The sequence below is a fragment of the Ovis canadensis genome, chromosome 22 (genome assembly GCF_042477335.2).
Source record: "Ovis canadensis isolate MfBH-ARS-UI-01 breed Bighorn chromosome 22, ARS-UI_OviCan_v2, whole genome shotgun sequence".
Classification (NCBI taxonomy): domain Eukaryota; kingdom Metazoa; phylum Chordata; class Mammalia; order Artiodactyla; family Bovidae; genus Ovis; species Ovis canadensis.
In genome coordinates, this window is record NC_091266.1 from 66,148,343 (window position 1) to 66,175,161 (window position 26,819).

The 26,819-nt window shown below is 59.7% G+C and overlaps 1 protein-coding gene across 2 annotated transcripts in view; it reads right to left on the reverse strand.

The window, feature by feature from the left end:
- Positions 1–26,572, reverse strand: part of STK32C (serine/threonine kinase 32C) — a 72,898-nt gene extending 46,326 nt beyond the window's left edge. The window contains exon 1 of one of the 2 annotated variants that reach the window (XR_011252210.1): positions 26,095–26,501. Coding sequence is in view for 1 of the 2 variants with exons in the window: in XM_069568003.1 (XP_069424104.1) it covers positions 26,095–26,356 (262 nt within the window). In the remaining variant the exon portion in view is untranslated. Of the gene's footprint in view, positions 1–26,094 lie in introns of both variants that reach the window. The other variant, XM_069568003.1, reaches the window with a different exon arrangement.
- Positions 26,573–26,819: the final 247 nt, after the last annotated feature.

Sequence of the window (26,819 nt, forward strand, 5' to 3'; positions counted from 1 at the left end):
GCAGCGCTCACACGCACAACACAAAGAATCACTGTCAAGAGGAATTACAGGAGCTACATCTGCGGACGGAGGCCCTTTGCCCCAGGGTGGGCGCGGTGAAGCGTGGGAAGGGATCGCTGCTCCCCAGGTTTACCCGTAGAGTCAGTGCAATTTCAGTCCAAACCCTAGCAGGCTTTTAAAATAGAAACTAGTAGGCAAGGACTGAAATTTATCTGGAAATATAAATAATCTAGCAAAGCCAATATAGTTCTTGAAAAAAACAGCACGTTTAGAGGACTCGCTGGATCTGGTTTGAAGACTGTGGAGCTGGTGTGAGGATAGACACACGGGCAAAGGACAGACAGGCTGCTCAGAAACAGCTGGCACCGCCCATGCCAGCCGGCCTTTGACAAAAGCGCTGATGCAGGCCCACGCTCAACATGTGCCTTTCAACAGAGGGACCCAGAGCCGCCAAACCGCCATCAGGAAAAACACGGACCTTCCCTGCGCCTTGTACAACGCCCCCACGTAATTCTAGATGGACGGCAGACATAGATAAAAACGGTGCAGGTACGAAACTTCCAGGAAAAAATATAGGATAATATTTTTGCAACCTAAAGACAGGCCAAGATTTCTTAGATGTAATGCCCAAAACACCAACCAGAAAAGAAAAAAATGGATGACTTTGGCTTCGTTGAGATTTAAAACGTGTGCTCTTTAAAAGTCACGAGGCAAATGAAAAGTCAAACCTAGGAGATGTATTTGCAACACATTTCCAACCAAGGATGTGTGACCAGATTATATAAAGAACACTAGGAGATCAGTGATAAAATGGCAAAACGCAACTTAAAAGGAGGCGAAGACGTGGACAGATGTCTGTGTCCACGTCCTCCTCACAGAGGCAGACGTATGAAAGTTCAACGAGCCAGGAAAGGACGCGCAGCGTTGTTAGACACCAGGCGATGTCAACGACCCCCAACAGGGCACCACCGCCTCCCGCCGGAACAGCCAGGACGGACCGACACACCAGGGGCCACCCAGACGGGGCCAGCCACCCCCACACGCTCTGCTGGGGCCGGAGCCCCGCAGGTCGCTGTGGGAAACACCTCGCACGTCCTCACAAAGTAAGAAGTGCGCCGACTGTGCCACCAGGCGATCCCATTCCTAGAGATCTTCCCAAAAGAAACCGAGCAGATGTCTGCACGGGCAAGTTCTCTGCAACTGCACTCCTAACAGCCACCTCCTGGAAACGACCCGAGAGCCATGTGCAGAAGACTGGATAAGGAAATCGAGCTGTATCCGTGCAATATAGAACAGCACTCAGCAAGCTTCTTTTAAAAAAAGAACAAACCACCGATATGGAACACGATGGACGAATCCTCCAAATCCCGCACTGAATGGAAGCAGGCAGGTTCAGGCGCGCACGTCGGGTGTGACTCTGATTATGTAAGTTCAAGGGCAGGCAAAACTAATCCGTCGTGACAGAAAGAGTACCCGCGTGCGCCTCGGGGGTGGCGGGGGCCGCCTGGAGCAGAGTGGGGGCGGGGGGTGAAAGGCCCCGAGCAGCGCAAAGGCTGAATCCGGGCGGGGGCGGGGGGGTCTCGGGGACTCAGACACGAGGCTTGGACACACTTGTCAGAACCCATCAGCCGTGCCCTTCCTGTGCATTTTCCTGTAATTAGAGCTCGGTGAAAACATACGAACACGTACTATGAACATTTTGTAGAGGGGAGTTTTAGGTACCCAACCTACTGTATCGCAGGAAAGAGTCTTTCACGGTCAGAGAGCAGGAGCCGGGATCAGAGAGGCCGAGTGACCTGCCCACGGCCACAGGGCGCCAAGCAGGCCGGGTCAGAGCCCAAGCCTCAGGACGGGGGGTAGTCCACCGTGGGGCTGGGGGGTTGGCCTTGGCGAACAGGGATATTGGGGGGGCTCAGCCAGCAGGAAGGGGCTCCGGGAGCACGGACACCACAGGAGCATCTCGCCACGTGAGCAGCGGGCCTGGGTCCCTGGGGGTGGGGAGGGGAGCCGGGGGCACAGGCCAAGAGCGGCGAGCAGGGGGTGGCGAATGCCCCCGACGCCTGCTGCCTTGGGATCATCTCAGCTGGACGTCCAGCCCATGCGGGAGCACGTTGGTTCTGAGACCGTTCTGTCAAGGCGTCCAGGGCGACCCCACAGCGCAGTGCTCAGCCTCTGCACCTGCCCCACCCCCCAGGGCAGACCCTCCGCCCTCCCCACCCACCCCGTCCGGGAGCCTGCGCCCCAGAAGGTCACACAGTTGGGACCTTCCAGACCAGCCCCAGGCCTCCTGACACCCTTCCCCCGCTGCGGCTTCTCTGGGTAGTGACACACGTGCCTGGGCTCCGTCTGGGCAGAGTGAGCCAGCTGGGCCAGGGCTCAACCCCCTTTAGGAGCAGCGTGCTGGGGGCAGGGCACTGGTGTCCTTTTGGGGGTCCCTTGAAACCTGAACAAAATGGAAGAACTTGGCACCCACAGAATTCGCTTTTATTCTGGAGCCCATGACGCACTCAGATCACACCTGCGCGTGCGCCCGTGGCTGCAGCCCCCACGTGTGTCCCTGTGTGAAGGCGCGCGCTCAGGCGTGTGCCCGCGTGTGTCAGTGGGCGCGTGAGCCCGAGTGTGGGTGCTGAGTGTGCGTGGGTAGTGTGTGCCCGTGTGCCCGTGTGTGGTGAGTGTGCGTGGGTAGTGTGTGCCCGTGTGTGTGAGTGTGCATGGGTAGTGTGTGCCCGTGTGCCCGTGTGTGAGTGTGCATGAGCACGTGTGTGCCCATGTGTGTGGTGAGTGTGCGTGAGCACGCGTGTGCATGTGTGCCCATGTCATGAGTGTGCATGAGCACGTGTGTGCCTGCGTGTGTCTGGTGAGCGTACATGCACGGTGGCTGGACGGAGGGCCAGCCCCAGGGCTGACAGCCATGTCTTGCCTGGAACTGCTTCACTGGGATCCCGCAGGGGCTGAGCTGTGGGAAGACCCCGCTGAGCCCCGGGGTGGGGGTGTGGGGAGAAGCCTGTGGAGGCGAGCATGGGGCCTCGCAGCCATTTATCACCCTGCCCCACTGAGAGCCGCGCCCGCCCCCGCCTCCTGCCCGCCTGCCGGGCCCCTGGCTGGCTGACGGGCTGGCTCATTCCCAGAGGCTCAGAGGCCGCTCGCAGAGCTGACAGCGGCATGTCTGGCTCTGGCTCCCGAGTGTCAGCTCACAGATCAGAGCTGCCGGCCTCGGGGCTGCCCATCCACCTGGGAGCGCCTGGCCTCGCCAAACGGGGTGGGGCACTCAGCATCAGGTAATAGTACCCTACAGGGCACCTGAGCCTCACTGAGAATCAGTTCGAACAGCTCTCAAACACACCGGTGTAGCCTGGTGGTGCTCTTCTGGGTTCGATCCCTGGGTCGGGAAGGTCCCCTGAAGGGAATGGCTGCCCACTCCAGTATTCTGGCCTGGAGAATTCCAGGGACTGTACAGTCCATGGGGTCGCAAAGAGTCGGACACGACTGAATGACTTCCACTTCCACTTTCTCCGTTCATTAAAGGGCCTCACCCAGAGGGCAGCCTCCTGTCAGCAGAGGAAGCGGTTTGTCCCCGAGCTTCTGGCGGATCCAGGTTGGGGTGACGGTGGTCCCCCCTGCAGGGGCTCAGGGAGGCGCCTCCTCTGCAGCACCAGGCCGGGTCCTCTGCCCCAAAGGGAGGCTTGTGCGTGAGTGAGCGAGTGAGTGTGCTAGAGAGTGAACAAGTGAGGCAGTGAGTGAGAGAGTGACAGCAAGGGAGTGAAACACGGACCACGAGCCGCCCCCCGGCCAGCAGGGCTCTTCCTTCCCAGGTGGATTCCCTGACCAGCCACTGGGCTTCGGGGACTTATTCTTTAAGATCCGTGGGATTCTGGGGCCATAAAGGGGATTCCACCGTTTGTAAGATGAAGCATTTAGGCTGGAGTCCAGGAGCGGGCTGCACGGGTCTGCAACCCCGAGGGGCCTTCGCACAGAAACGGGGCAGGAGGGGACGGGGCACTCGGGCAGAGCAGAGCTCCCCAGGCCGCCGGAGCCGGGCAGACGCGGGCGGCGGCTTCTTCCTGTGGGCTAAGACCCCGCAGGCCCAGAGCTGGGTCCCCCGGGACAGCTGGTCCATGGCTGGTGGGGTCACCTGGGGGTATGATGCTGACCAGGCTGCGACTCGACGGCGGGACGCCCCTAGGGGCAGGGGGCCCGGTGCGCGAGGCGGGGGGCCTGCATGCCTAGGACCGGCTGATAGCCCGGGTCAGGCTCACCTCACAGGGCAGCTGGCGTCTCAATCAAGCGCCGGTCCCATGCTGCGTTTGGATAAATGGAAGCCACGCAGCATTGTTCGGGAAAGTTTCTATTTTAAATTCCACCTCACAGTAAGTGCAAGGTTTTATTTCAGTCCTTTTCTTGGAAAAAGAGATTTGCATACGCTCTGGGTGGAAGCGGATATTTAAGATGAATAATCCGCGCGGCTGCTTATTTTACAGACGAGAGGTGACAGAGCATTTCCCAGCCTGTGGGGCCGCCCGAGGGACACTCCGCGAGGCAGGGGCCTCGTGGGGCCTGGCTGCAGAGTGCCCCCTGCCCCTCGCCCAAATGAGCCCCCAGGCCTCGGGCCCCCTCCGGCCGCCAGCACGGGCCTGTCTGCAAAATAAACCTGGGCAAGCGCAGCCCAGGTGCTGGGCCAGGCAGGAAGGCTGGCAGACACCCCGGGGCAGAGCCTGCTGGGCACAGGGGGCCTCCAGCTCCAGGGCCGCTGCTGGCCGGGCCCGGGGCTGAGTCGCCTCCCCTGCCCTCCTCCTCTGAGGAGCGGCAGCTGCAGCGGGGGGAGGCGAACCAGAGGGGACCCTGGAGGTCAGCCAGGCCCGGGCCCCAGCCCTGGGGACACACGCAGGGTCCTGATGGGTGTGCCGTGGCTCCTGGGACCAAGGACGGCACGACCGGTCAAACGTTGAGGCACCAAGGGGGGCCCAGCCCAGCGGACGCTGTCCTGGGTGCTGCCTGGTGCTGCCCAGCAGCCTTCGGGGGGCAGGGAGGTTCAAGCCTGCGCACCCACCACATGGGGCCAGAGCCCACAGGGAAGGGGGCGAGTGTCGGGCCATGAGCGGTCCACCCCCTGGGGCCGGTCCCTGCCTGCCCTGGTCTTGGAGCGACTAGACTGGGCACCAGGAGAAAGCAATGCAAAGCTGCCGCTTAGTCGGGACCTGAGCACGAGGGCACCGACGGCCCGGGCGCCCCCCCCGAAGCAGCCGAGCCTGGACTCCTCGCCCCCCCGGCTCCTGGGCCCGCGTCCCCCACAACGTCACACCCTGGCCTCTGCACACCCGGCGCTCACGCGGCCACACGTGCCTCACCACATCCAGGACTCCAGGTCGGGTGGGCCTCCCGCGCCTTCCCTGGGGTCAGGACACCCTCCAACCATCCCTCCCCGCACAGACACGTCAGCCCCCAACCAGAATCCCCTGGGTCCTGTTTGGTCCCTGCCTTCCTGCCCCGCAGCTCTGCGAGGAGCAAAGATGCTCTAACTCTGGTGGGGAGAGGGGAGCCGACCGGGAACTCCAGGCCCCAGCCCCTCCAGGGCTGCAGCCTCTGCAGATGGGAGTCCAAGACGATAGAGCCCAGGGTACGGCAGGGACTCGTGAGGAGCAGACAGGAGCGGACGCAGCCGCCCGCCCCAGGCCTTGTCCTGTCCCACCCAGACCTTCACCCCAGGTTCTGCAAACCAGGTTTTCGGTCACCAACTTCTCTAAGCCACAGAAAGTTGGAAGGTGGATGTGCAGTTAGAGAGCAGCATAAATTCAGCAGCAAAACGTGCTCAGGAAAGATGCAGGAAGGTGGTTTTTAAGCAGAATCACAAGACACCCGGAGCTAAGGGGGCTGGGATCAGCTTCGGTGCCAACAGTCCTGCAGAAGGGCATCTCCCCTGCCTGACCAGCCCGGGGTGGGGTCAGCACCTCCCCTGAGCTGCTGCCCAGGCGTTGAAATGGAATCCGGCGCACCATCTAAGAATCCTAGGAAGACACCAGCCGCACACACAGGACGCACGGGTCTGCTCCGGGGCTGGCTTCCCAAGTGATCAGCATGGTGCAGGAGCCCCCACGGCACAGAGCAGCTGCCCCCAGGTCCCCGGGCCACAGCCATGCCCTGAACGCCCATGATGCCAGCCCCCTCCCACCCTCCCAGCTCAAGAAGCTGGATTATCATCCTGGAAAAGGGGTGGGTCTATTTTTGGCCAAACTGGATAGAATTAAGGAAAGATATTATTTCGAGATGGAACATGAGACTTCTGTTCTCTTTTATGCTCCAAAAATAAGAGTCAGAAAAGGGAGTGAGCTGGGAGTTCACATCCTCGGGGGCGCTCAGGTCTGTGGTTTCCAGGATGAGAACCCACCCGGCTCCCAGCGGCAGGCACGGCAACCGCCACAGAGCTGGAGGCCAGCTCCACGCCATCCCCAGGCAGGGAGGCGGCAGGCGGGGGGTGCTGGGCAGCTCCTGGGCCTCTAAGCTGCAGGAAGGCGGGCAGCCTGCCTCTCCTGCGACCTTGTGGGTGTCATCATGTGAGGAGACAGCAGACCTGCAGAGCGGCCTCCACTGGACAGGGGGCTGAAAGCCTGGGTTACCTGCTGGCCTGCAACCCTCGGGACCCTGACACGTGCAAACACACATACACACACGATGCTCACACACGGTGCACACACACGGGGCTCACACACGGTGCTCACACACGGGGCTCACACACGGTGCTCACACACGGTGCTCACACACACACGGTGCTCACACACGGTGCACACACACGTGCTCACACACACGGTGCTCACACGGTGCACACAGCAAACCCATGGAAGGGTTCTAGGCCAAAGTGGGTGAACTTGTTCATAATTCTGGAGCAAGAGAGGTCTTTCTGAAAAGGAAGCAAACCCCAGAAGCCACAGAGTAAAGACTTGTTGTCAGATGGACAAATTTAATCACATAGAAATCAGTCTAGGTTCGATACAGGATACAGGATGCTTGGGGCTGGTGCACTGGGATGACCCAGAGAGATGATATGGGGAGGGGTGGGGGTGTGGTTCAGGATTGGGAACTCATGCACACCCGTGGGGGATTCATGTCAATATATGGGAAAACCAATACAGTATTATAAAGTAAAATAAAAAATAAATAAATAAATAAAAATGAAAAAAAGAAATCAGGAAACTTGTGTATAGAGAAAAAACACAAGTTTTTAAAAAATCAAAATACTACAAAATCAGGAAAGGTATTTGTAATCAATATGACCAAACCAGGGGTTAATTTCCTTAAACAAACTGGTACAAATGATTGAGAGAGTCAACCAGAGAATGCAGAGGCCCCAATGGGAAGGCACCACACGGACGGGGAATCGGACACGGGACGGACCCCCAGTTCCCATCATCACAACGCCCCCTACGTTCCATGGAGACACGTTGGGCTGGGACCGTGGGGAGGCTGGTTCACCCCAAGCCCTACGGGGGACCCTGTGAGCACCCAGCCCTTCCAGAAACTGTCAGCAACACCCACCAGGGTCAGGAGCACTAGCTGCTGCTGTGATGTCCACACGGAGGAACTCGCGGAAATGCGTCTCCACCTATAAAACCAGGTCAACCCCAGACCACCCAGCTGTCCAGGAGGGGCACTGGGGATCCCCTCGGACACCGCGGAAAGGCGCGGTGTTCTGGAGACGGTAAAACCAGACAGACTCCATGAAGCTTCAGGAGAAGCAAGGACGAGTGCCCTGCACATGGCGATCGGCTGACGTGAACCAGAATCGCGACGCCAGCAGCCCACGCGCAGACCCACGCGCGAGTCTGTCGCAGGCCCTCACGCTCCCCCTTCTGTCCTCAGGCAGTTTTAACATCTGACCCTCCCACATAAATTATTTTTTTATGTCAATAGGGATAACCTGGACAAGAAAGTCTGGGCCATTTTCTGCTTACGCTTCTCTGTTTATTTTTTAAGTGCCTTTCAAATGAGATATAAAAGCTGCCCCGCTGTCCCTACTCATCTCACCAGACACCCTACCATCTGCCAGCTCACGTCTTCAGGGGCCTGGACCCGTGACCCTGATGCTCAAGGTGAATGGCGTTGTTTTGTTTTGTTTTGTTTTGTTTTGTTTTAAGAATAAAATGGTCTCACGCAGCCCAGGAATATGCTCCTTTGGGCCCCAGTCTGGAAAGCACTGGAAACACCGTCTTAGGAAATTAAAATCTTCCTCTGAGAAGATGACTCCCAGGACAGCACGACCTCTCCAACGGATGCGCCGCCACCGTACACCTGGTCACACGGTTCCCGCGGGCCACTGGCGAGGAAAGCAACGCTCACAGGTGGGGCCCGCAGGCTGGGTTTGGAAGCCACGGGATCCCCAGGCCCCAGCGGGAGGAGCAGAGTGTCAGCTGGGGCTCCCCCCGACGTGGCCGTCCCGGCCCAGCCAGGGAGGGGGTGAGGAAGGGAGGGCGCCAGTCCCCCGGGCCGCAGAGGTGCCATGCCTTGAGGCCGCGCCGCCCGCCGGGCATACACGGCACCCCGCAGCCCGGCCTCGGGGGCGCCTGCAGCTGCTGCACTGCGAGGGCTCTGCAGAGCCACCCACCCCGCTGCCGAGAAAAGCAGACTCACGCCACCCCCGCTCGGCCACACAGGCCCCGCCCGGCGGAGCCCCGCACCAGCCGGGACCGCAAAGGCCCCCGTGTCACCTTCTGCAGGCGTCAGGATCCGCCGCCCCCAAGCAGAGTCCACGCTGTGTGAGCCAGCTCCGCGCAAAGGCGCCTGAGAACCCGAGCTGCTTATTTCACGGAGGGCCACGGGCTCATGGTGGGGAGAACAGCTCCTGTCCTGGGGGCGCACTGAAGCCCCGCCTCGAGAGAAACTAAACAAAGTCAGAGGCCATCAGGCAGAGGCAGCCGAGGGCACCGTGATCACTCGCGACCCGTGGCGCGACCAGGGGCTGCCAGTCTGGACGAAGCTGAGCCGGCGGAAGGGGCACGGCTGCCCCCGCCCATCTCTGGGGAAGGAGCAGCGCCCCCACAGAGGGCGGGGGACCAGTAAGGGACCACATGGCGGGTCCCCTTTCGGGCCCAGAGCCGCTCTGAGGCTGAAGCTGAGGCGCTGGCCAGGTGCCCCAGGCCCCGGTGCCCACGCCCTCTGCCCCCACGGGGGCCACTGCCCATGCGGACACCTCGCCGAGCAGCAAACCAGGTGCCAGCACCGAGGGGAGAGGAGTTCGAGGCCACGCAGGGGGAGGCTGGGCCGGACCAGGAGCCTGCGGGGGCCACCGGACCTGGGGCCCAGGCCAGCGCCCGCTGGGCTCAGCGTCTGCCGGCCGCCCACAGGGTTCACCCTTCTCCGCTGACCACACGGGCCCAGGCCCCGGCGGCACAGGCCGTGGGTGATGGGGTCACCAGAGCAGGCCTCATCACTGGTGCCCAGCTTCCGGGATCCTGGCGGGCCTTCCTGGCCAGTGACCCGGCAGCCCGGACACCCTTCCCCATGGCCTGAAACAGGCAGCGACGTCCACTGAAGGGCAGGGGCCATCGCGTGGGGGCAGGGGGGGCGGGAAGGCCCGGCACGTGCTGGACAGGGTCCAGCTGCCAGAAGGGGCTGCCCATACCGCTCGGGTCCAGAGGGAGCAGCCTGCTACCTGGCTGGGGGCACAGCTCTACACACTCAGCCGGAGAAGCCCGGACAGGGATTCTCCAGCAGGCCCCACCCTGCCCCGCCCCCCACAGGAGCCAAGGGTGCAGCTCCCTCCCCACACGGAGCCAACAGCATCGACCAGCGGCCGGCTGGCTGCAGGCAGGCCCTTCCCTGTCTCAGAGTCTCCAAATTCGGAGACGTGCTGTTGAGGACTTTTGGGCACCGGCAGCCTCCAGGCCCCGCTGCCCACGGAGGGGAGGCACCTCACAAACCCAGCAATACAGCGTTGAAGAGGCGACCCAGACCAGACAAGGCCCGAGACCACCCAGCCCAGCCGCGGGGGCCCCTCACTCGCTGCACGAGGAGGGGGCAGGCAGGCCAGGGGCGGGGCTGGAGGGGCAGGTGCTGGGCCCTGCTGCCCGTACTGACCCTGCGACCTCCCAGGCCTCTCCCATCCAGGCAAACAGCCCAAGCAAGGGCTGCAGCCCTGGGCCGTCCCTCCCCAAGGCCAGGGGAACGTTCTCAGGGAACAGTGCCCCTGCCCTCACAGTGGCTTCTGTTCTAACAGGAGATGGCAAGCTGTGTGACGTCGCTCAGACGCGTCCAACTCTGTGCGATGCTAAGGACTGGCTCCCGCCAGGCTCCTCTGTCCGTGGGATTCTCCAGGCGAGAAGACTGGAGTAGGTTGTCATGCCCTCCTCCAGGGCATCTTTCTGACCCAGGAATCAAACCCACATCTCCTTCATCAGCAGGAGCACCACCAGAGGAGCCCATGACCCAGGAGATCGATGGTAGAAACAATTAATTGATGAGGACAGCAAGTGGAAAAGGAGTGAAAATAGCAAGATTTTAGACTTAAATATATCGACAATTACATTCAAGTAAATGGATGAGCATCCCTTCTAAAAAGCAGGCATCTCCAGACTGGATTTAAAAACCCAGAGTCAACCAAGTGCTATTTATAAAGAAACCGCTTCCTCCTTAAAGGTACAGAGGCAAGAGGTTAAGGGAGGAAACGGCTGCTCACAAACGAACCAACCAAAGAAGCCAGGCGGCCACATTAACATCAAAGTGGACTTGGAGCCAAGGAGCATCATCAGAGGCGCCCTAAGGATAAAGGCTCAAGTCGCCCAAAAAGACACAGCAGCACCAGACGCTTATGCAGCCAAGACCAGACACGTGGAGCAAAACCAGCAGAGAGGAAGGGGCAGACCAACCAGCAGACCGGAGGCTGCATCGTTCCTCGGCGTGGCCGGTGGACAGGAAGGGCGCGAAAGCATCAAACGCCGACGTGAGGGGTGAAGGAGAGGCGTCACTAAGGACTCTGAGGGAAAACAAGCAGTTTACGCAAGGGACGGATTCCACCCCTTGAAAGACAGGCCACCAAAGCGAGCACAGGGAGGAGCGGGGAGTCCGAATACCCTCTAGCTATCAAAGAAATCGAATTTGTCCTTAAACCTTCCCTACAAAGAAAGCTCCAGGCTCAGTGGCTTCCCTGGTGACCTTTAGCAAAGATTTAATGGAGAAATGACATCAATGTCACACAGACTTTACAGGAAACGGAGGAGGAGGGAATACCTCCAACCCATCTTATGAGGCTGGCGTGAACCTGACAAGGACATCACAAGGAAGGAGACTCTAGGCCAACATCCCCCGAGAGCACAATAAAAATCGTACGCTGCGTGTGTGCTCGGCCGGTCAGTCGTGTCCGACTCTGCAGCCCACGGACTGTAGCCCGCAGGCTCCTCTGTCCACAGGATTCTCCAGGCAGGAACACTGGAAGGAGCTGACATTTCCAACTCCAGGGGACCGTCTCAACCCACAAACAACCTGAGCCTCCTGCAGCTCCCGCATTGGCAGGCGGATTTATTTTTTAACCACTGAGCCGCTGGGCTCGCCTCAAAATATCAGCAAATTGAATTCAGCAATATCTAAACGTGATCTTAATAATGTGAGACTGATATTTTGTTCAAAAGTCAATCAGTGCAATTTACCACGTTGGCAGAATAAAGACGTTACCTCCACAGACACAGAGAAGCATTTGGCAAAACCCAACAACCATTAATGACTTTAAAACAAAAGCTCATCCAACTATGAAGAGAAGGAAACTCCCTCGGTCTGATAAGGGAATCTTTGAAAAAGCTCAGCTGGCATTGTACCTAACGGTGAAATACTGGACACTTTCCCTCTAAGATCACAAAACAGACAAGGACGCCAGCTCCCCGCTCCTCTAACCAACATTGTGCTGGATGTCTAGACAGGGTGAAACAGCATAGAGTTGGTAAATCTGTCTTCATTCACAAGCGACATAGAAAACCCTGTGAAATCGACAGACAAGATATTAGAGTAGGTACGTTCCACAGGGCTATGGGATACAGTCAAGACGCAACGATTTATTTTTAAAAAACACAAATCATGCCTGCAACCCCTGCCCAGTGAGGACTGCGACACCATGCTGACAGAAATTAGAGACCGGGATCAATGCGCCCAGCGCCACGTTCCTGGACTGGAAAACTCAAAACGTTAAGAAGCCTGTTCTGTTTTAAGTGATCAAGTTTCATGGACTCCCAATCAAAATCTTCGCTTACTTTAGGAACTGATAAACTGATTCTAAAATTTACAGCAGAAGGCAAAGGATCTAGAACAGTCAAAACAATCTGGAAAAAGAACAAAGTTGGAGGCAAACGCGTCTGCTTTCAGCCCCACTGTAAAGCTACAACGATCAGCACGGCGTGGCGTCGGTGTGAAGACAGACAAAGAGACCAACGGAGCAGAACAGAGCCAGGAAGAGGCCCATGAGTTCAAGTTCCAGAAAGACGCCAGGCAACGTTCCTGGGGAAAAGATGATCTTCTCAGCGAGCAGTGCGGGGTCACACAGGCATCAGACTGCAGAGGAGGCGGAGGGGAGAGAAGGACGGAGAGGAAGAGGGCGGGAAGAGGCAGGAGAAGGAGCAGAGGGAGGCCGAGCTCTGGCCCTGGCGTCTGAGCAACAGAAACACCGACCTGAAGCGGAGCGTGAGCAGAGGCGACCGCAGAGTCGCTGCAGCGGAGTGAAAGTGTCTCCAGTCGATGCTTTACCTCTTAAAGTGATCACATTAAAGAACGGAGGCTGTGAGAGGCCACGGCACGAACCGGAACTCCGCTTCCCTTCTACGACCTCAGTGGAAAAGGTGAGAATCTGGAATAAGTTTCCTTTGGGAAAGACTGGTGGGAAAACACGGAAAACCCTGGCCATTGTCGAAAAGCACTGGGGTCTTTGGAGTCAAAAGCAACGGAATTAAACTCTAGTCGAGACGAGCTCATCTCCACTCCTGGAGTCTGGTAGGGCTCAGTGTGAGTGGTGAGCTTCTCTGTTTATGTCTTTGATCTGGCTTCGTTCTTGTAATGCAGCCACCCGATTCTGTGATGGGGGAATGATATGTGCTTTTCGTACAAAAGAAAAAAATAACAGTAAAACCATAAAAGCTCTAGAAGAAAGGGAAAACAGTCTTTATGACCATGAGTTAGGTGGCCATGTTCCAGGCAGGACACGGAGGGAGCAGTCCCCAAAGGGAGGAACGGGCCCCCAGATCAAAAGCGCCTCCTTTCCCAGAACGACCACTGAGGACCGACGGGAACGCCATGAAGCGCAGACTGGCTCCCCCTCCCAGCACAGGAGCAGACTGGCCGCCAAGGACGCGGGGAGACCGTCTGGGACGCTGGCACGCCGCACCTGAGGCCCGGGGCAGAGGCACCCACCCCCTCTGAGGCTGGTGCCCTGGGCGGGCACGGCGCCCTTGCACTGACAGGACGGGACGTGAGTGCCCTTGGGAGAGAAGATGCTGCTGATAAAAAAGTAATTAACAACCTCCTGAACCTTTCAATTAACAGGATCTGCACACAAGCAAACCTGTGCTCTCCAGAGCATTGCTTCTTTTTTTTTTTTTTAATTAAAAATAACTTAAGTTTGTTCTGTAAAGGTTTCTTGAGATTCCACTGGACACACCCACATGGGTCCAAGGCCAGGCCCACCTCTGGCCCCAGGTGACCACCGTCGCCTCGCCGTCTCAGCCCATGATGCTCAGATCAAGGTTGCACCCCCAGGGCCTGAAGAGAGGGTCAGCCCACGGAGAGGGCAGACAGGACACGCCCCTGCCCTGTAAAGTGATCGACCCCCAGGTAAGCTGTGCTGAGCAAACCCAGCCTGCGGCACAGTGGCCCATGGCTCTGACCTCACCTGCCGCTCCACACGGAGCCCCCAGCCTCGGAGCTGGAGGGTGGGGCCCACAAGGGCTCCACGTCCCCCTGTGTGCCCTAGAAGGCCATTCCTCGGCTGCAGCACCCGTGAGCCGGACACCGGCAGTGGGGGGAGCACGGGCGGCCTGTCCCTGCCGTCCAGCAGAAAAGACAGGCAGAGCCCACACGCGGGTCAGGCCTGGGCCTTGCCTCCCCTCCAAACCCCGGGCCTTGCTCAACACCCCAGGCTCCCCTGCAGCAGACCGTGGGGTCCTTCTGAGAGAGAACCTCGGGGGCCTCAACCATGTCGCTGCGTCTTCAACGAGAAGGGAGACAGCTCCCAGGAGAGCTGCCCACCCCAGAAGCCAGCATAGCGGCACCGCCCCTCCACAGGGACAGGGGTCCACAAGGGGGGCCGGGGTCCACAGGGCCAGGGGTCCCCAGGGACAGGGGTCCACAGGGCCAGGGGTCCCCAGGGACAGGGGCCCACAGGGACAGGGGTCCACAGGGACAGGGGTCCACAGGGACAGGGGCCCACAAGGGGGGCCGGGGTCCACAAGGGGGGATGGGGATCCACAAGTGGGGACGGGGGTCCACGGGGGGCCAGGGAGCCCACAAGAGGGGCCAGGGAGTCCACGGGGGGCCAGGGAGCCCACAAGAGGGGCCAGGGAGTCCACGGGGGGCCAGGGAGCCCACAAGAGGGACGGGGGTCCACAAGGGGGGTCAGGGGTCCACACGCTTATGCTCACATGCACACACAGGTCAACCCGAGAACCCCAGGCTGAGCCCGGGTACCCTGCAAGTTCTCAGCCCTGGGGCCCCTGAAGCAGGCGCTGGGGTTGGTGAGCCTGGCTGCTACCTCGGGATGGAGGAGTGGGGAGGGGGAGCTCAGGGAACGTGGAGGGGCAGGGAGGGGAGCTCGGGGCGCGTGGGGCGGCAGGGATGCCGGCAGCCAGTTCTCTGGAAGGCAGAACCAAGGTGCCACGTGAGGTCCAGGCTGGGGAGGTGGCGCCTCGAGTGCGGCGGGGTCACAGGGCACTTGGAAGGAGGAAGCCAGTGAGGAAGGAGACTGCAGGGGTGCGGGCGTGAGTGTGTTAAAGGACACGCGTGTGACACGTGAGCCAGAGACTGGGCAGAAAAGCCTGGAATGTGGGAGGCAAGGTCCTGGCTGGAGGGAAACTTGGGAGGCGTGGCATATGGATGGTGTTTGAAACTGTGAGACCATCCGCGTGAGCAAAGCAGGAAAGGAAAGGAGGGGGCAGGAGCCCAGCGCCTGGAGTCACCCGGGCGGCAGGAGGAGAGGCCGAGGCAGGCAGGGGCGTCCCGGGACAGAGGGAAGCTGGGGGGGGGGTCCAGACGGAGATGCGAGAACGGGGCGTCAGCCCTCCACTGTGCAGGGGACTTCACGAGGGCCTGGGGGCTGAGGGACAATCCTGGCCTGCAGGTCCAGGGGACAGGCCCCCACGCGGACCAGTGCCCTCAGGAGTTCTGCTGAAAACGGGGTACAAGCGAGCGGGGACAGGGCACCAAGGGGAGCTCTCGACACGGGAGCAGGGAGCAGGCTGTTCACTCTCCCCAAGATGCACGGAGACTGCCTTCTGGGTGCCTGGCATCGGTCTCCACCCTGGGGACACAGAAACGCCCTGGTCCATGCCCACTCACTCCCGAGAACCTGTGCCACCACGTGCCAACAGTTATGAAACGTGAACTGGGCAGAGCGCGCAGCTCAGGCACGGCTCTGGATTCCCCAGAGCCAGACCTGCAGGCCGCTGCCCCCTGCCCAGAGCTGGGACCATGGACAGGCCTGCCTGCAGGCCTGGAGACAGACTGTGCGTGCCCCAGTGCGGGTGGAGGGGCCCTGGGTTAGGAGGGGATGGGCAGGGACCTGCTCTGGGCCTGTGCAGACTTCCTGAAGGTCAAGAGTCTGGGCCTGAGGCTGAGCAGTGCGCTGGGTACAGCTCTGTGCTTTAAAAGGTCATTATCTCCCAGGAAGGGTGAGTACCCCCAGCGCCCAGATCTTGGTTTCTAACACCCTACCCAGAAGAAAGACCTGGGCTCCTGGGAGAACTGGCTGATTCTAGGGTTGGGTTGGGGAATACACAGTGAGTCTGGAGCATGTTCTGGTCACAAAAAGGAAGTGCTCAGAAAGAAGCAAAGACAGAAAGCAGTGAGGGCAGCAGGCCCAAGGGGCCAGGAGCCAACTGGGAAGCTTCTGATGGCCGGAGCTGGCCAACCTGAGAAGAAAATAAGTCAAACACAAGAGCTCGGGTCGCAACGCAAAGCACAGAACAGAGATCCGTGAGTCTGCAAGGGCTCGAGTGAATGACTGATCAACAAAGCAGCTGGAGAACACACAGCTCTCTATGCCAAAGAATCCAAGTGACTTCAGGGAGACACCTGCCCTGGAGCAGGTGGACCCCAGCCTCCGGCCCACAGTGATGGCACGGTGTGGACGGGGGACGGAGACCCTGACGGTGAAGACACCTGGCAGACACGACCTCGGCCGGGTGGTCACGGCCAGCATCAGCAGCAGCAGGCCAAGCTGAGCGTATGCACCCTCAACAGGGCGTGACGAGCAGAGCATCTTTCCCGCAGTCTTCCTCCCAAAGACCCAAAACTGTCAAGGTCATCAAAACAAGCGGAGTCTGAGAAACTGACTCAGCTCACAGGGGCCTAAAGACGGACAGTGAAATGTCATGTGGATCCTGGATGGGACCCAGGAACAGAAAAAGAATGTTCAGTAAAACCAGCAAGTCTGAATAAACCATGACTTCAGTATTTCTGAGAGTCACGGTGGTTCATTTCACGTGTCACGCTGACTGGCCCGGAGCACCCAGGTTAAACTGTTCTGCGCCTGTTCTGGAGGGAGCTTCTGGGCAAGAGTGGCAGTTGACCAGGGACTCGGCAGGGGAGGCGGCCCTCCCCGATGTGGGCGGGCACGTGAAGACGCTCTTTGGAAGAAGAGCTATGACAAACCTAGGAAGGGTATTTAAAAGTAGACACATCACTTTGCCAACAAAGGTCTGTGTAATCAGAGCTATGGTTTTTCCAGTGGTCATGTATGGATGTGAGAACTGGACCGTAAAGAAGCCTGAGCACCAAAGAATTGATGCTTTTGAGCTGTGGTGTTGGAGAAGACTCTTGAGAGTCCCTTGGACTACAAGGAGATCCAACCAGTCCATTCTAAAGGAGATCAGCCCTGAATACTCATTGGAAGGACTGATGCTGAAGCTGGAGCTCCAATTCTTTGGCCACCTGATGTGAACAGCTGACTCACTGGAAAAGCCCCTGATGCTGGGAAAGACTGACGGCGGGAGGAGAAGGGGACGACAGAGGATGAGATGGTTGGATGGCATCACCTACTCGATGGACATGAGTTTGAGTAAACTGCGGCAGATAGTGAAGGACAGGGAAGCCTGGCGTGGTGCAGTCCACAGGGTCACAAAGAATCCGACACGACTGAGGGACAGAAAAAAATGTTCGTTTACACACACACGCACACACAGGGCACGCACACACACGCACACAGAGGCACGCGCACACATGCACACGCACACACACACACGCACGCACACACACGTCATTACTCTACTTTCTGGTGTTTGTCGAGAGAACCCTGACCAGCACAATCCCGTCTCCCCACGGGCTCCCTGGCCGTGACAAGCACACTGTGTTAACGTCAGGGGAAATGAGGTGCGAGAGATGCAAGCACCCTCTGTGCCACCTTCACGTCTTCTCTGCAAATTTTCTGAGAAGCTAAAAAGGTTCTCAGTGAAGTTTACTTTAAAAGTCATGTACACCCCGCGAGTGTTCGAGTATGGACTGGAAGGGGGTGTGAAAAGGCACAAACGGTTATCCTAGCGCTGAGATTACATAAGACGCTGCATTTCTTAATAGTTTTCTCGTCACCTTTCATTATATAATAAAAAGCTAAAAGGAATAAAAGATCACCCAGCAGCAGCGTCTGCGGCTGGACGGCAGCCGCATCATCTATCACCCAAACTGGGGCGCGTCTCCGGGCGGGAGCGGGTCCACGGCGCTCCGTGGCTGAGCGGATGCGGTGAAGTCAGTGATGCTGGACAGGGGACAGCAGGCGTTGTCCCCAAACCCTCGCTCCCTTCCCCCTCGGCCCGCTCACCCTCAGGGTCTGCACCAGGTCCAGCTCTGGGGCTCTGTGGGGACCAAGCCCCTTCCTGTCTGTAGCTCTGAGTGCTGCGGGCCCCACACGGCCCAGGACCCCCATCCAACTCGAGTTCCACCAGAAAGAGTGCCCAGGCCCCCCGCTCAGCATCCTGTCCCGGAGGGCAGCCACCACCCCCACGGCTGCCCACATGCCCTCTGGGTCAACGCCAGGCAGGGCCATGCCATGGACACAATCTGGACACCAACGTGGGCGCTGGGTCCACCCTTCCTTCAGCTCGTGACTCTTCACCCATCCCGTCTGGCTCCTCTGTGCCCCGTCTCCTTCTTCCTTCCTCTCAGCCCTGTGCTGTCTGCCTAAGGAGCTAAAAGACAACTTCACAGACACAAGATGACCTTGACACAAAGAATAAAAAGGAGACAGGGGACTCGGGGACAATGCAAACGTGCGCGGCCCCCCAGCCCAGTGCAGCCCCGGTCCGGGCCACCCTGCGCGGCCAGCTCCCGAAACGAGGCGCTGATGTCGCTGCGTCCAGCCGCTCCGTTTCCGTTTGGGGGCAACGCGGTACGTGGTCACAGATGACTGACGGGGCAGCCGCCCCACAGGAGCTGAGACCCCAGGGACCACCCCCCCACCAGGGACACGACTCCTGCTGAGCCTGCCGCCAGCCTCGGGTGGCTGAGCTGACCAGGGGGCCGTGATGGGGAGGCCAGTAGGTTTTCCCAGCTCCACGGACGTTACGTGGAGCAGGTGACCCACCCAGATTCCCAGCTGCAGAATCAGGAAACACAGTATAAATGGTTGTTGCTAAGTCACTGAGTCTGGGGGTTGTTCACTGCCAGACACAAAGAGCAAACAGGCTGCCCGGGGGCGCTCGTGGTAAAGAACCCTCTGCCAGTGCAGGAGACCTAAGAGACGCAGGTTCGATCTCTGGGCTGGGAAGATCCCTGGAGGAGGGCGTGGCAACTCACTCCAGCATCCTTGCCTGGAGAATCCCATGGACGGAGGAGCCCGGTAGGCTTCAGCGCATGGGGTCGCATGGAGTGGGACACGACTGAAGCGACTCAGCACGCTCACACACAGGTGGCAGAGTGTCCTGGGGTGAGCGGCCGGGGCCAAGAGCCCACTCCTGGCTCCCAGGGCCCCAGGCTGAGGCAGGAAGCTGGGAGGCGGTGCCCAGCACTGCGGGTCCCACAGGGCGGGAGCGGGAAGGGGGCACTCGTGCCTGAGAAGCCCAACAGACTCCAGACCCAAGCGTACCGCGCTGCACGTCCCCGTCAGTGACAGGTCCCACTTGGCGAGTGGACACAGAGCTGCAGAGCGCGTCTACACCCCAGAAACTGGAAGTGCTCGGCTCCTATTTTCAATAAATTGGGAGCAACACCGACGCCCACTACACCATCCCCTTGGCTTCAGGACGTAAGTAATGCCAAGCCGGGTTTGCACGGCATCGGCTCTGCGGGGCCTGCACGGACCAAGTGCTGGAGGCCACCGCACACTCAGTCACAACTGCAGGTGTGGAGGGTGGTGGGAGGTGAGGGGAGTGATCATTTGGTATGATGAACTCTGGGTCATCCATGTTGCTGCAAATGGCATTATTTCATTCTTTTATGGCTGAGTAATATGCCGTTGTATAAATATACATCTTTTTTATCTGTTCATCTGATGATGGACATCATCAGGGGGCTGGGTGGGGCGCGCTGATCTTGCCCAGCGCCCTGGTTTCTAAATAAGAGATTTCAGGTCAACGAGAAAATAGCTTTTGATGAAGCAGGCATCCTTAAAAATAACAATGATTTTATTAATTGTAGCTTCTCCCCAGTTGTCTCAAATTCTGAGCATTAAAGCATTTCTGCATGCTGGCCACAGCCAGCGTTTAAGGAAGAGAGAGGAGCCCACTGTGGCCTCCAGGGTGCCGGTCAGCATGCGTCCACCCCCTGGGGTGGGACAGAGGTCTAGAGAGGGTGACAGGTGACCACCTGCCCACCCCTTGGGGAAGCAGGGACAGGGCTGGAGGAAGCGTGCCAACAGCTGTCAGGAGCAGCAAGGTCCAGCACCCACTGGACTCTCGCCCGCTAGTAGAGATGCCGGTCGCCACAGTCTTCCCTCGCCACAGATTTATCCAGAGACGGCAGAGCGAGGCAGGGGCTGAGGAGCACACAAGCAGGAAAACTGATTGGACAGGAAACGTGGCGTCAGAAGAACAAACACCAAATCTGGTTCTGAGCATCCCACCCAAAGGGGAATCTGGCCCAAGGCCGCAGGGCACGAACCCTGAGCAGGGAACCACTGGGCTGGGGGTGGGAGGCGGGCAGGGCTGGGCCGTCAGAGCAGCCAGGACGAGAGGACACAGTGGCCAGGAGGGGCAGGGCGCAGCCCTGAGCCACCTGCCTCTGGCAACACGCCTCCCCTAGGCTGGGTGGGAGTTGGCGGAGGCTGAGTGCTCATCACGGGCAGGAAGAGGCTCAGGCTGTGGCATCGGCTGCAAATGCAGGATCCAAAGCGCCACTGCCGTCCCAGGTGCGCGGGTCCACGTGGTCGACGCCGGAGAAAAAGAGCAACACAGAAATAAGAGCAAAACTGAAGAGAGCCCTCGGCAGGGAGAGCCAGCCTGCCTGCAGACGAGGCGCCACCCACCGCCAACGGCATCGCTCAGCGGAGCGCGGGGTGGGCAGCACCCCGCTGCCCCTGTGCCCGCCCCCCGCCCTATCCTCACCAAGCCCCCCACCCAGAGTGGGTCCCCTCTGAGTCTAGCACCGCTGCCCTCCCCAGGGTGGGTGGGATGCTGGATGGAAATACAGAACCCGAGGCCCCACCCGGGGCCCCACCTGATGCCCGACAAGCCAGCATCTGCACTTTCACAAGGCCCCAGGGACTCGGGGCCCTGGCAGTTTGGGAAGCTCCTCCAAGCTGCCCCGACCCTGCTCTGAATAAACGCCTTGCCTCCCTCCGACCGACCTGGGGCCTTGGGAGGGCTCATCCTCAGAGAGCAGCCCCGGACAAGGTTTACCTCCCGTGCATCCTTGCATCCCTCCTCAACTAGAAAGATGGGTGGTTAAATGTTTAAAAGAAAATCAACTTATTTTTAGCATTTTAAAACACACAGCCAGATGGATAAGACACTCAGAGCTGACATTTGTTACATAAAAAGCACCACAGTGAGTCCCCGGTCCATCCCGGACCAGCTTCGTCAGCCTCGCGAACACATCGAGCTCAGGGCTGCCCCGCGGCACCCCGGGACACTCAGCCCTGCACTGGGGAGCCCAGGGACCCCCGCTGGCTGGTAGAGGACCCCAGGGCCTGCAGCCACTGTGTTTCTGCCTCCAAGGCCCCCACACTGTGGGGGAGGGGGTGAGCTGCCACCAGCCTGGGCCTCACAGAGAGCTGCCCCTGCCCTGGCCAGCCACGCTCCCCAGGGTCGGGAGGGAAGGGAGAGGCGCCTATTGTAAGTCAGGTCCACGCGTCGCTGGACGAGGACTCAGTGATGGGGCCAGACTGATGCTTCAGAACCACCTGGCCAGCCTCCATGCACTCAGCACGGCGCCCTCTGCTGCCCCCAGCTCTGGGCACACGGCAAGGAAGGGTCAGCACACACACCTTCAAGTCACCGAGTCATTCTTGGCAGGCGACTTGACCAACCACCCAGGAAGTCTGGGAAAATCAACTCAAGAGCCATGAGGAGCCTCTGCAGAAAACCACACTTGGGACAGACATCTTTGAAAGTTAAGTTTTCCTTCATACCAGCACCAACCAGTGTGGAACGTGACGGGTGCAAAGATCTTGTTCACAATTCAACAAAAACAGGCAATGAATGTGCCCGGTCTAAGCACGAACAGGGCTCGAGGGAGGAAAAGCCCGTCTCACTGTGTCCAGTGTGAGTCCAAAATGACCAAAAGTCGCAACGTAAAAGGTGAAGCCACAGAAGACTAGAAGAAAGAGCAGGCTTTTAAAACGAGCATCACGTACTGGTGTAACTGGACACAAAGGCAGAAAACCGCCAGGAAGGAGGGTCTTGATGAATCTGACCGCACAAAAATTAAGTGTGCATGTGGGAAAAAAAACACACACACACACACAAAGTAGCAGCACAGAAAGGTGAAGGACTGCCCCGGGGCCCTTCCATCCTGGGAGCCGTGAAAAGCACAGGGCAGCAAACAGCTCACGGGAGGCTCGGCACAGGGGTGCGCATGGCGTGCAAAGTCGCTTCAGTCGTGTCCATGGCGACCCCATGGACTGCTGCCCGCCAGGCTCCTCTGTGCGTGGGATTCTCCAGGCAAGAATACTGGAGTGGGCTGCTTCCCAACCCAGGGATTGAACACGCGTCTCTTATCAGGGCAGGGCTAGGAGCTGGCGATTCAGGAAAGAACACAAACATGGAAAGAAAGAGATGGCCAACCTCAGCAGCAAGCAAAGCAGTAATACAGGCTTTCAGGTGGTCGAATAGTAAGCCGTCACCAACACGCAGAGGCAGAGAGGGTGGGACAGGAGGGCCCCCCGCAGGCTCCGAGGGCAGGGCCTCCCTCCCCTCTTCCCCTCCCGCCCCCGTGTTCACCATATTCATGCTCCCTTCCCCAACACCAGTCTCCCCACCTCCTCATTTCTCCGGGCACCCCTCACCTGCCGCAGCCACACCCACTGGGTCACCACCGTGTAACACGCACCCGGGACAGCTCCCCAGGGAGCTGGCGGATGCAGCAAGCTGCCTTCGGTGTGCACTCCTGACTCAGCAATGTCATCCCAGGAATGTCCCCTGAGGAAACAATGTCGAGTGCACCACGATGACCAAGAAATAACACTCGCTGCTCAGTCCTTTACGTATTGCTGCCTGAGCTCCAGCATCCCCCAGCGACCCACCAACAAATCCACCCTGGACTTTGGGGCAGGGAGGCGCCCACAGTTTCTAAGAGCATCCTTTGAGTCTAGCTCACAGGACTAAGAACAGCCCTTGGAAATTCAGCTAACAAGGGGTCCTTTAGATCGACAAGACGTCACAACACCTCGCTGTGTAAAAACAGCAGGTTTAGACAAAACCACGAATGGGGTATGATCCCATTTCTGCACCGACCCACGCATGAGTGCATTCTAGAGCGGGGCTGGGGCAGGCGTACACTCGGAGGCCTCTCTGGGCTAAAGTTACCGAAGCCTCGGTTTTCCTATTTAGAACAATTTTAGGAAAGTCTGAACTTTTCACAAATATACACATTTTAATTCCTCTATAATTTAAAAAAGGTTTTATAAGGTTCATAAAAGGTTATGAGACTCCGGGAGCCCCAAGTCCCACCTTACCGCCCACCCCACCCCGCACGCCAAGGACTGGCCCTCTGCCGCCCCAGGGAAGCTTTATCCAGGCCTCTGGGTGAAGGCAAACCTCCCGGATGGCCGGATGTTCCCCACTTGCAACCTAATCTCAGGTTAGGCTTTAGAACAGCCAGACTGCCGAGAAGGGCAGGTGGCCCCCTTGACCCTGGGCTACTGGTCACCCAGCTGCTAGGGGAAGGTGCTGGAAGACTCCAGAAAAGAGGGATGAGGGCGTCTGACCAGCACATGGCAGGCTGGGCAGAGCAGCAGCCTGCAGGCCCCCAAGGTCCACCCCTGAATCAAGCGCTCCCGAAGCCACAAGGGCGGGGTGAGCGGAGGCGCGGGGCTGCGGGCAGAGGGGAAGGGCCGGGTGCGAGGAGGAGGCCCCAAGGACTCTGAACACGGCCCAGCACAGGCCGACCCCGGGCTCAGACACCTCGGGGACACGGGACCTTCAGGGCCTGACGCATCACAACTCAGCGTTTCAGTTGGCGTCTACCTGGCGCACCGTTAAACTGCTCCCTTATTTTCTTTTTTCTTTTTCTCTGCATACCAAATTTGATATACTAATTGGGTGTTTTAATCTAAAAAATTCATCAGAAGGTCTCATATCACCATGGCAACCGGGCAGTCCCAGTAAACGCAAGCCCTCAGCACGGCACCATTGCCTCTTTCGGCTCACCCGGCACGGGGCCGAGAAGTGTGGGACCTCGTCCGGGGAGGACAGCTGCCCGCCCTCATAGAAAGGTGGGGTGCATGCAGCCTCACCCTCCTGGAAGACCAGCCCTCCTCCTTTCCATAGCCTGCTCTTTCCACATAAGTAAACCCACAGCCTCCAGGCCCAGAGCTGCACACATTTTCTCTGCAAACACGTGCTATGGTCCCCGAGCCGTGTGCACCCTGACGGTGACACACAAACAATGGAACCGAAACAGAGTGGCCGTCCACCAGGGCTGCATCCACGGCGACCAGACCCAGGGTCAGGCTTGGCCCTCTAATCTCACCAAACAAAGCCCAGCTAACTCTCCTCCTGAGGTGCTCAGTCTGGAGACCTGGCCCCCGAGCCCAGGGATGGTGAGTGGCTGACAGGCACGTGCACTGAAGAGTGAGCACCTGTTGCCGGAGCCAGCTCCCAGCTGCACGCGCCCGGAACAGCCGGCACCTCTGCCGTCCTGCTTCAGGCGGACGGGGATGGCGGAGGGGGGAGAATGCGTGAAACAGTTCTCAAATCACGTTCAAGAATCATAGATGGATTCTGAGCTCTTTTTGCCTCTTTAATGTTCCTTGGATTCTGAAACCTAATACTCTGAACAGGTAGTAAAATTTTACCATTCAAAGCTGGAGGCCGCCACTGGGCTACGTCGATGTCTCTCTGCCTACATTTCCCACCTTGGAGAGCAAAATGCAGAGACATGCGAGAGGGCCAGCTCTGGGCTGACACTGGCGAGTCCCGAAATCAATGTGCTTCTCAGACGCTTTCTGACCCTGCCCCTACAGCCAGAGCTAGATGCAGCCTGCTTCCTGACCCCGCCCTGATTCACTCCGGGCTTTCTACACTCAGGACATGTGCGCTCAGAAACACGCAGCGTATGAGACGCCCCCGGCAGTGAGCTGCGCCCCAAAGTTCAGAGCACAGAGTCAGGTCTCCCCAGAACACACTGTGCGGGTGCGGTCGGTCCTGAAGGCCTCACCCCTTGACTCTGTCCAGACACCCAGGCCCGCTCCCCGCTGACCGTGACCCGGCCCATTGGAACCCAGCTTCCTCCAGACCTCCCCCACCCCACCGGGTCGCAGGCTCCCCTTCCCTCTGTGAGGACTGCCGCCAGGCTGCACATTCTCCAACACTGGCCTTAGGTCATAGTATTGTAATTTCCTATAATGCTTAAATTATTTATCAGAAATAAATAGCTTGGTCTCCTTGGCTAAGCTGTGCTCTAAAATTATAAAAGATCCATCCTACCCGCTGCAGGCTGCCTACAAATGAAAAATGCATATTTCGACTATTTTAAGAAAATGTCAAAAAAAATCAAATGTGTCATCTTATAGCATTGAACTTATCTGCATGACATCTGAGAGAAGAGCTGCATGCTTGCCTGTGGAAGTGTCATGGTGCTCAGGGGCAGGCACTGCCACCTCCCCCGGGGGGGCTAAGGGAAAGGCCCTGTGCCCAGTAGGGCTCAGGGAGGCGTGCCCACAGGCCTGCCTCGGTCTCTTGCTTCCCACCCGCGCCCACCTCACTAGCCCGCGTCACTAGCCTTACCTGCAGGGGGAACTCAAGGCAAAGTAGTTCCCAAAAGAGAAGCTTTCTGCACAGAGGCAAGCCTCCGCTGCACATCTGAGTGCAAAGGTGGGCACGCCCGGAGCCACGCGGCTCGGTCGCCGGCCCTGAGAACTCCGAGGGCCGGGTCCCCGCGCCACCTGTGGTCGGGCGTCTCCCCTGGCGAACTGGGCACCCCTCAGGTGCAGAGGGGCAGCCGAGCGCGCGCACCGCACAGTAAAGCAAAACGCAGACACAGAGCCCTAGATGCAGTGGGGGCCACCGACCCTCACTCCCCGCGGCTGGAGGGCCTGCTTCGCCCGCCGCGCCGCGGCTGGACACGGGGGACGCGCGTGGGCACCGCAGGCACCGTCCGCGAGTCTCCTCGGAAACCGAGACGCCCCGGGACGCCTTCCCGCCCCGGGAACCTTGGTGCCCCAACGCACGGAAACCCTCCCGCAGCAGCCCCCCTGCGAGAGCGCGCGGGCTCCCCGGCGGGGCAGGCCCCAGTGCGCTCCCCAGGTCCCCGCCGCGCGGCCCTTCTCACCGTCCTCCTTGTCGTCAAACACCGGCCTCCGCGCGGCGGCCGCCGACATGGAGGACCCCATCCTCTTCTTCCACTTGCTCCACTGAAACAGGGGGCGCGGCTGCGCGCGGGCATCGCTGGAGTCCCGGGCTCGGGGCTGGCCGGCGGCGGGCGGCGGCGGGGCCGGGGGCGCGTCGGGGCCGGCGAGGCGCCCGCGACCGAGGGGCGGCGAGCCGGGGGGCGCCGCGGCGCTGCTGCCCCTGCGCTCGGCGCCGCTCCTCATGGCCGGGCCGGAGTGCGCACCGCGGCCGGAGTCCGGGGCATGGCCCGCCCAGCGGGCGGGGAGCGGGAGCGGGAACGACAGGCAGCGCCCGCCTTGCGCCCCGAGCTCGGCGCTCCCGGGTCCCGGCAGCCCGGTCAGCTCCACCGACTGCGAGGGCCGGGGGCGGGGCCGGGGCTGGGCCGGCAGGCAGGAGCCGGGGCGGAGCTACCGCGGGGTGGAGCTACCGCGGGGGCGGAGCCGGAAGGCAGGATCTGGGGCGGAGCGAGGGCCGGGGGCGGGGCCGGTAGGCAGGAACCGGGGCGGAGCTATCTCGGGGCGGAGCTATCTCGGGGCGGAGCTAGCGCGGGGCGGGGACGGGCGGGGCGTGGGGAGGGGCGGGGCGGGCGTGGGGAGGGGCGGGGCGGGCGTGGGGCGGGGCGGGCGTGGGGCGGGGCGGGCGTGGGGCGGGGGCGGGGCGGGCGTG